We start from the raw sequence: 9,916 nt of genomic DNA on the forward strand, positions 1-9,916 counted from the left end.
TTTTTTTGGGTAATTATCTTTTTCCTCATGAACTACCACTCGATTACTATATACCTCCATCAATTACCAACTTTACGCCCACGTGATGGGTTGACCGTCCGACTTAACGACCTTGGCTGACGGAATGGGGGTTTTGGTAACGAAATGGTAGTTTGATAGGGTCGTAATGTAAAGTTGGTAGTTGATGGAGATATATGATAATCCAATGATAGTTCATGAAAAAAAAAAAAAAAAAAAAAAAAGAGTAAACTATAATTTTATAATAGGCTTAGTCATCAGCTATGCTACGTGTGAATTCGATTGTGCATCTAATGGTTTCCGTCAAATGGCTTATGACATGAATCATTTTGGACATATACATTACCTCAAAGTCATCAACTATGCTACGTGTGAATCTTTGTGTGCATCTAATGTTTCTGTCAAATAGTTGATGATAGGAATCATTTTGAATAGATACCTTAATTACCCCAACAATATTTACAATGCTTTCAGTTTATTTACTACAACCGTAAATTCCATAGACCAATTAGATAATTTTCTTAATAATTAATCTAGTGGATGACATTATTATATCCAGTAATGAAAATGATAATGATGAACATTCCTACGTAACCATCTAATAGGCAGACTGATAGCTGAACCTTGAAAACGCTAACAGAATGTCTAAGCACTAACCCTATTTATGTGGAGGTAGAAGACGGGGGTAAATTTTGGATTTCTGTTACTATTTTTTTAACTACAAAAAAAAAAAAGTAATCCTATTAAGATTTATGAATTTGTCTTGCCTTCAAGAAAAAAATCATAGAAAATTTTCTTGTAAAAAAATGAATGGTGAAAATTTTCTCAAGTGAAGCTCAACTTCAGAGCATTTACCAGATAGGGTTGTGGGTACATTTCTAGATGCTTATGGTCCATAATTAGCCCCCCTTCTTTGAATGAAATGATTACTATATTTTCTTTAAATGTCACAATAATAAGAAGAATATGTCATTATAAGACAATTATTAAGGCAGGGGTGGTCCAGTTATTGGAGATCCTATACCCAATAATACTCCATGAACCCTAATCTATAAAATTTTGTATAATGAACCATTGGAATTCCACTTGTTGGAATCCTAATTCCTCAGCCCCATCAACAACTAAGCCATTAGGAGCCTAGAATCAATATTAATTCTTTCTAAAACTGGAACCATAATTTTGTATTGAACCTAAAAGCAATTGCTTTCACATGGTTCCCCACCCATAAATTATTCCAGGCACATAAACATCCATTGGCTCATACCAAGGTCCACTCAAAGACATATAATTTGCGGAATTCGAGCCGTTCGGTCAAAATAAATGGCCTAAATTGAGCCACGTCAACCCTCAAAGAAAAAGAAATTACGAAAGGAGAAGAGGTGGCTGACCACCTCCTTGGGGGTGAAGGCGTGGTTAGCCACCTTGCGAACCATCGGAGGTGGCCAAAACTGGTGGTTCAACCATTTAAGGGGTGATCAGATCACTCGTTTGCCTTTTATATTTTTTTGGCCGGACCTGTCCTTCCATAATATACTATTATCATTGAGTCAAATGGAGTTTAAAAAGGCACTGGGAGGTAGGTAGCTGTCACAATTCAAATCAATTTGGAGTACTGTCACCTGATTAATCAGAAATGACACCAATTATTGGGTGCTTAATTCTATGGCCTATCAAACCCAATTTCACCCACTAGAAAATGACATGCAGATACCACAGCAACCTCAAACCTAACATGCTGCATAGCATATTCTCAGGCTCACCAATCCCCTATAAGTTGCCACTTCCTGGTTCCTTGCAGAAGTTTGCAACTTGAAGTTTGAATTTTCCATCAAAATTAAATTAGTGTAGGGCCATGGAGCTCCATGAGTTGAATCTAATTTTTTATAAGGAATCAAAATTTTATTAAAGGAAGAGTCACAACCCGGTGGTTGGTACACAAAAAGTATATAAGAAAGAACCTAGCTAGAAAGATAAAAGATCAAGAAAAACATGAAAAAGCACATTAGGAAAGTCTAAGGCAGCTGCCCAAAGAAAACTGTATTGAAGAAGAAAAACTTTAGTTTCGCCACCGTTTTCAACATTCAGCAGTGTGAAAGATGGTGTCGTCTAACCTTTTCTGGTGGTCTTTGGAAGGAAAGGAATGATAAAAGCTTGGCCTCACTTCTATCTTGTTTAGGAGATTGGGGAAGCTTAATACTCACCTGACTCTTTTATGCTTACATGCAACCAAGTTAAAGTGATTTTTTTAAGTCATTGTACAAGCACAATATGATTCAAAAACATAATCACCACAAGGAAGCTCACAAATCAAGCAGTTATAATATCATTCAAAATCATAATACTTTAAACGACTTGGGTCAAATTGAAATGGATAGAGATGCACTGATAACTATAAAAGAAAACCAGAAAAAAGTGAAAAGAGTGGAGAGCAATAAAACTACATAAGTGCTTGTTCAAATCCAGTTCTGCCTTTGGATTTACAGCAAAGAAAACAATTAAATAAATGTTCTAAGGCATCCTATAAAGGGAAAGGCTAATCTTATACTGCTTTAGCATGTAAATAAGATTCACAAGTAATAGAGGCAACAATGATTTATAACAAGATTGCACAAAGAGCTTGGAGAACCTTCAACAGAGAAATATAATATAAGATAACCTTATAACTCAGTGCTGCTCGTTATCATACAGACGGGAAATACTTGTTTAGATTGAAGGGCAGTGAATAAAATTCCTCACTCCTTGTATCACCTTTGAAGGACCGGAACTTGTCCCACCAATGTTTACCTCTGTCTTTCCTGATTCCACCGTCCCTCCGATGCAGTGTGTTGTCCAGGAAATATGCCACGCAGCCCGCAACAAAAGCTTCTGATGAAAAAGGGACATTCACAATATCGTTGAACTGCCAAGGAAAGAAAGAAAGGCATTATTGTTAAATCACCACTTATTTCAAGATCTTAAGCTGATAAAAATGAAAAAATTTTATCATTTAATCAATACCAATATTTTAATGCTCCTCACGAGTTAACTCAAACTCCCCTTTAATAGACGATGCCCAACATGTGAAATATTTAATTGAAATAAAAGGTGAATGACAGAGACAACGTTCAAACTCGAAACCTCTGCTCTGATCACCACTTATCCCAAAAAATGGGTAAATTTAATATTTAATCAATACCAATACTTTTAACAATTATAAGAAAAGCTTAATAGGATCAAGATAGATTCAGGGTTGACATGTCATGCATACCCATCTTCCGCTTGTGTGGACTGGACCATAACCATTGACTACTGTGTACTCATTGAAGTACTGTGGCACAGACAAGCCCATGAAGATAGAGAAGCCCAAGATGAACTTCGTTCTGAAGCTGTTTAGGTTGCAGAACTGAAGAAAACTAAGGCCCCCCGCACCTGTGCATCCAAAATAAGAATAACTAAGAATGATAAAAATGATTCAGATGTCCACATGTCTTTTTTAACCTGTTAAATCAAGGAGACGTACCAACATAAGCAAAGAAAAGACAGTACAAGGCAGCAATAATAGGTGCTGGGATTGAAGCAAAGACTGCTCCAAATTTCCCTGTACAATGATGAACAATAGAATGATAACAGGAACAAAATGTTCAAAAAGGAAGGCCAATTGATAATAATATTCAATTTTCATATGGCTGAGAACATCTCATGCATCAAGAGCTTACCAAGAATGGAAAAGAAAATCATAAATCCAGCCGATATTTGCACTACCCTTCGACTGCCAACGCGAGTCAAGGCCAAGAGACCAGCATTCTCTCTGTACATCAGCCAAGCAAAGTCCTCAGTTTTTTGCTTAATTGGAATAGAATAGTCAAATAGCATGTAGGTTTCCCTATTAAGAGTCTTACACAGATACAGAGGATCCATTCCCAGTTCCAAACAACCCAGACAACAGGATGCCAATTCCCTGTGAGCAAAAATAATTAATACACAATAAGAATCTGATTCTCACTTGAAATTGAACTTCACAAGACTTCCATAATGGTATTGAACATAGTTATATTTGACCTACAGGGTCATTATGATTCCTAATGAAAAGTCACATGGCCAAGTTCTAGAATTATTTGTAAACTTCAGAAACCAACCCACAGACCAAATGAGTAATACGACAACTGTCTAACCATTGCACGTATATTTTTCTTTTGATTTCAAGTTTTCAACCATTTATTATTGAGGGTGTTCATCTTTTTCAACCAAATCTTTTTTCATTAAAAGAATAGTTTACAGGCTGAGGTTTGAACATGATAGGAACATAAAGGGGATGAAGGGAAAGGATCAAAATACACAGCCCCCCTCCCCCCCAGGTGCAATTTTCTGTTTCTTCTCTTGTTCTTCTTATGCATTTGTATTCTCTCTTCTTCTTCCTTATATGTGCATGTGCCTGTGCGAGATCAGAAAATGCCACTCTTTTCTTTTTGTGTGTGTGTGGTGGTGGTGGTGGTGGTGGGTGGTGGGGATTTGTAGCACATGGAATAAAAGTGATAGGTTAAAAGCACTATATTTAAACCACTTTCTCTTATTTATTTCAAAAATAGAAGTTAAGCTGGAAATTATCCAAATCATGATAGATGCAAAAGAACAGTTAGAACCTCAATTTTGCATCATTAAGTTTGTCAGATTACTTAAATATGATAGGACAAGCCTTTATAATTACCTGCCAACCAACTCCACGGCTGTGAATGGAAGGTGGCAACATAGTCGCACTTGCATACCTTGATACCGCAATGAAAGCACCAGTGGACTGCTCAAATCATTGGAGTTATATAAGAAATTAGCCAACTCAAAGAGATCAAATAACATTAACATCATCAGAGACAAGCATTCAGATAATGAAATATTAGTTTGAAATAAGAACCTTTGACTCTTAATAGAAGAACATTATACTGCTTAATCAAAGGTTTAAATTGTCCACTCATGCACAACTATGACATAAGAAATGGTTAATGGAATTCAAATGGAAGTCATAAGAAATAACTGCAAGAGTACAAATAAATTACCAGTGCTGCCATTAACAACATTAATGAAATCATGCATTTTCGACTTAGTTTGAAGCATTCCAAAGAAGAAAACAAAGTAAAAAGGCACACCTCTACAAGAGCAACAAAAGAAGCCATCATCATGGCAAAGGCTTCACCAGCATCAAATGAAGGAGTTCCCCATTGAAAGGGATAAGGAACTCTTATCCTGCAAACTCATATTCCAAGAATTAATTCTCCCTCACTCATGTCAAGTATCAAACCCAAATACTAATTTATGTTTGTAGATAAGTAAACATAATAGTGAAGCAATCTTGAGGTTTTAATCAAACTACATCCTACTAGCACTAAATTACACAATCCAATACATACTTTAACGAACAGGAAAGTCGTGAAAATAGAGGATTAATATCCATAAACAGCTTGCCTTACAAATTCATGATTATGGAAAGGTATTTCTATGGACTATTGTAAATAAAACAGTCATACAGAGTCCATATCTAGGCATTGTATTTTGTGACTCCATAATCAAATCGACTGTTATCACAGGAGAAATGTTGAAATGAAAATTTCTATAATGAAACAAATTATACTTACCATGGAGCACCGGCTATAAGTCCAGCACGGTCAGTGCGACAGCTTATTTGTGTTTTTGGAGCTGCACCATTATATGCCCCACCTACAGTAAGTAGGTGAGCATATATCCAAACAATCACCACTGAGAAAATTACTGCGAAACGGTCAAAGATATTTTTTCCTGAATGTAGCACATGGGGCATATACTGCAAAAATAGTAAGCAATAACAATCTTAGCCTAGCAATAACCATTACTCTGTAAACTTACAGATATAATTCATAGAAGGCAAGAAACTACAGTACATAATAAATTAAAAACTGTACGAACTGGATGTGTAACACATTAAAGATCAGTACCTGTGAAATAAAAACTAAAATAAGAAGCTCTGGCAGTCCAATCTCCACACATTTCGCAACCTAGAGATTCATGGCAAGAGTTAGCATCCAAAAGTACCAAAATATCTAGTGTAAGAGACTGCACATTGCAGCAAAAGAAAACTAACCCCAGGAAAACCAAACTCATAAAGCCCAAATCCAGTTAATGCTACCAAAGGAACAGCTGAAAGTGGACTTAAGAACCTGAGGAAATGGAACACCAAACCAAACGACTTTTCAGATTGTAATAAGAAAAAATCACCATAGAGTATTCAGTTATTTGTGTTTGATGCAGTCTCTTTTGGAGAAAATGCTGAAATGCGTCAGTATGAAGCTGATGAGCTTAAATAATCTCTATTTCAGAAATCAAATTGATTTGGTGTACCTAAATTAAAATTAGCATTAACCAACAAAAATTTATCCATGGAAAATGACATGGTTCAATGCGCCATTTTACATAATGCTCTCATATGAGGTCCAAGCAAACAGAACCCAGCTAATTAAAATTATATACCAAGGGAGAAAAGGGAAAACAATCCCCAAGTTGACTAAGGATTGTTTCATTTAATATATCTGTATAGGTTCTGAACTAACCTTGTAACATTGCGCCAAAGGCCACTGAATCCTAAGACAATCTGAAGAGTTGAAGCAACAATAAGAGCACCCTGGATTGCCCGCATTGTCCTCTTAAATTTCTGTATAGGCATCAAGACATGGTGACATGGTTACAACCAAGCTGGTGCAAACATCAATTAGATTTATGTGAAAGTTTGAAAGCATGATATTCATCTTCCTCTTTATTTTTTATTTTTTTCCAAATGATTACAGTAAGACATGATAAGCATTTAGAGTTTAGGCATTGATTGCATGCCTGTCCAACTGAAGGGAAACTGAAGACACATTATTTCCAGCAATATCCTATGCTGGGCACTAGTTATGTGCCATACTTGCACTAAACATGTACACCATATTTACAAGCAATTCAGCCAATTATACAACAAATACCAAACATTATAGAATTGGTTTGAGATCACAAAACCTCTATAGGGTCTTGGACATTGCTGAATCGACCAGAAAGGATAATTGAAATTGTGGTCGGTACAAAGGTATATGACCCTCCAATGACAGCAGGCAGTCGAGACCCAAACAATGTCTGCGTCAATGTGTTCAAACCAGCGACAAAGAGTAGGGTTTGGATCACCTTGGCCTTCTCCTCCTACAACAACGGCACATGCGGTTTAAGTCATAATCATACCCTTAAAGAAAATTTCAATATTTAATTGAAATCAACATCTAAAAAAAAATCCAAATGCTTACATTTCCACCTCCCATTTGGGGAACCAGAGCAGTGGGGATGAGAACTGTCGTGCCAAGCATCACAAGATAGTGTTGAAATCCAAGAATGATGGCTTCAGCTGCATCATGCCCAAAACAGCATAGTCTTTTAATGATTTACAAATGAAAGCAACGAAAAAAATTGAAACCAAAGGCACCAAAGTAATTTAAAAAATAAATAAATTACCCAACCTTTAAGCTATTACAATATAACTGAACTAAAATGATTCTGAGTAGATCAAAATCACTAATGATGGTTAGGGCAGCCATCCCCAAGTGGTCAGAAAGAGGTATTCTTGTGTTGAGATGAGCCGTAAAATGAGAGCCTAACAGAACCAGGGGAGAATAACGAAAACGATAAAAATAAAAAATAAAAAATTCTAAAAAAAAAAAAGTAGAAAATTTTTTCTTAAAAGGGAATTCAAAATTAACAAAATAAAAAAGGAACCAAAATGGCTGCAACCAACTTCGAAATAGACATGTTACATGTAGTATGGAACCTGGTGACGGAACCCTCCAGAGTTCCCGAAACAGTAAAGTTAGCATCAACAAAAGCAAATTTTAAAAAAAAAAAAAACAATAATCAATCACTGAAAATTTCCCACGAAAAAAGCTACACAAGTTCAGTGAAAAGCAATTCTTTTCTTCTTCTTATTTTCCTTTTTAACAAGATCAGAATTTGTCAGTACAACAAAGAGGTTTGTTCCAAAATATTAAAGAAATTTACTTTTTTGAAAAGAGAGGGGTATCTGCCAAAGAGAAAGAGAGACCAGAAAAGATGCTTTGAACGGATAAACACAGAGATAACGTATCCGAAATCAAAGCAACTTATTATAACAAAACCTGCCTTAAATATACCAGGTAGATTCAGAAGAATCAGAGTTAGAAACTAAGACCCACAATGAATAATCTAGCACTAACTTTCCAAAAGGAACTACAATTCAGAATCCAAGTTAAAAAGGAAAGCACAAAACAAAAAAGTGCAAAAGAAAGAAACTTGTGGATGAAAGAGAGATACTCACGCCATGGAGGTGGGCTGGTAATGCAGTAAGAAATGTTGGGTAGCTGATCCTTTGGCGGGTGTGGCTGTGGCTCATCTGATTTTGCTCCTCCTCCTCCTGCCATTGATCTCTCTCTTTCTAGAACTTTCTCTCTCTAAAACTCTCTAGGAAACAAAAATAACAAGAACCAAGTTACTACAGAAAAGCTGTATGAAACCCAAATCTAACCAAAACCCAGATCTTAAATCCTGCAGAAACCCAGTTAGATGAGCTTGGAATGGAGAACACAAAACAAAACACTCAATAATATGAGGACCCGAAAGAGTGAACCTTTCACATGGAAACCCACTAATATAGAGAACTAGAGAATAACAGAGATGTGGGAACTGTTCAAGGAAAAAGAAAATGGCAGTGGAAAATGATAAGAGTGTAAACTAGAGATCTCGAGATAGAGTGAAAGTAATAGTTGTAGTAATTAAAGAAAACTTAATAATGGGGAATGAGAAAGGGAAGAAAAAGGTACCTTTTCAACAATGTTTCTGAAGCAAAATCAAGTGCCCAAAGCTTTTTTTAAAGTGAATAAATCTGTATGTCCTACTCCTACCCCACTCCAAAAATGTCACTAAAAGTATGGAATGCTGTTCAAATAAAAAGATAAAAAGAAGAGCCTTTTTGAGCAAAGAAATCCCTTCGAATGGTGTTAAGGGGTATTTTGAATGTGGGCAGGTGAAGATTTAATATGAATGATATAAAGGAAGATGAATGCAACTAAGGGCCTGTTTGCACCAGTTTCCTTTTAAAAATAACGACTTTTTGAAAAAATTTGGACCAGAAGCAAGGGTTGAAAATCATCTCCCTCCCCATTTTTTTTTCTAAAACACGTTTTTGAGACAATGACTTTCACAACAATTGCTTTACAAATTAAGAGCATTCTCAATGAACTCTTAATTATTTAGTTAAAATTTGGCTGAAAAACTCGCTAAAAGTATCAAATAATAAATTCTATAAATTTTACTCCATTCTATTTAAATATAATTTTTATTCTATCTTCATTTATCTTTTATTTTCAAAAGCACTTCACAAAGTTATAAACCCATAGAAGGTTGGGAGAGATAAAGTGTGAGGAAAATATAAAAACATAAAAAATAGGGTAAAGAAATTATTTTGTTCTCCAAATGTAGGGAGAAGTTTGTCGAGCCTTAAAATGGAGAGGGGAATAGAAATATTGATGAGGTTGCTTTTTGTAGAATTTAACCAAAATTTAACTAAAAGTGAATTTTAAAGAGCTTAGGATACTTTAAGGTAACAATCTATATTCACTAAGTAATTAAATGTATCTATTAATTGCTTGTTTGGGAAGACAATTCTTCTCAACTTTTTTTTTTTTTTCTTCTTCTTCTTTTAGGTTGATTTAACACCACTAACACTCAATTCAACTCAAAAATTTTCAACCAAACTAATAAAAAACATTAAATAAAAATTTTAAAAATCAACAAAATTTTTAAAAAAATTAAAAATATATGATTTTTAAAATTATATATATATAGGAGTGGTGGTCTGACCACCCCTAAAAGTCTCGGGATGACCGATCCACCCCTAAGAGGA

General features: G+C 35.2%; 1 protein-coding gene across 3 annotated transcripts; it reads right to left on the reverse strand.

Annotated features, from left to right (window-relative positions):
• Nucleotides 1–2,427: 2,427 nt before the first annotated feature.
• Nucleotides 2,428–9,013, reverse strand: LOC132173613 (nucleobase-ascorbate transporter 6). Of its 3 annotated transcripts, none has more exons than XM_059585149.1 (15): nucleotides 8,835–9,013; nucleotides 8,333–8,475; nucleotides 7,293–7,390; nucleotides 7,015–7,191; nucleotides 6,570–6,670; nucleotides 6,104–6,179; nucleotides 5,958–6,017; nucleotides 5,622–5,806; nucleotides 5,136–5,232; nucleotides 4,703–4,789; nucleotides 3,897–3,955; nucleotides 3,714–3,805; nucleotides 3,518–3,595; nucleotides 3,266–3,426; nucleotides 2,428–2,917 (listed from the first exon to the last, which is right to left on the reverse strand). In XM_059585149.1, the coding sequence occupies exons 2-15, from the start codon at nucleotides 8,433–8,435 to the stop codon at nucleotides 2,699–2,701; spliced, it is 1,593 nt and encodes a 530-aa protein (XP_059441132.1). In that variant the 5' UTR covers nucleotides 8,436–8,475; nucleotides 8,835–9,013; the 3' UTR covers nucleotides 2,428–2,698. The 3 variants fall into 3 exon arrangements, with proteins under 3 accessions (XP_059441132.1, XP_059441134.1, XP_059441131.1); XM_059585151.1 differs by lacking the exon at nucleotides 8,835–9,013 and adding an exon at nucleotides 8,642–8,716; XM_059585148.1 differs by lacking the exon at nucleotides 8,835–9,013 and having other exon boundaries at nucleotides 8,333–8,621.
• Nucleotides 9,014–9,916: the final 903 nt, after the last annotated feature.

The sequence above is a fragment of the Corylus avellana genome, chromosome ca3 (assembly GCF_901000735.1).
Source record: "Corylus avellana chromosome ca3, CavTom2PMs-1.0".
Lineage (NCBI taxonomy): Eukaryota > Viridiplantae > Streptophyta > Magnoliopsida > Fagales > Betulaceae > Corylus > Corylus avellana.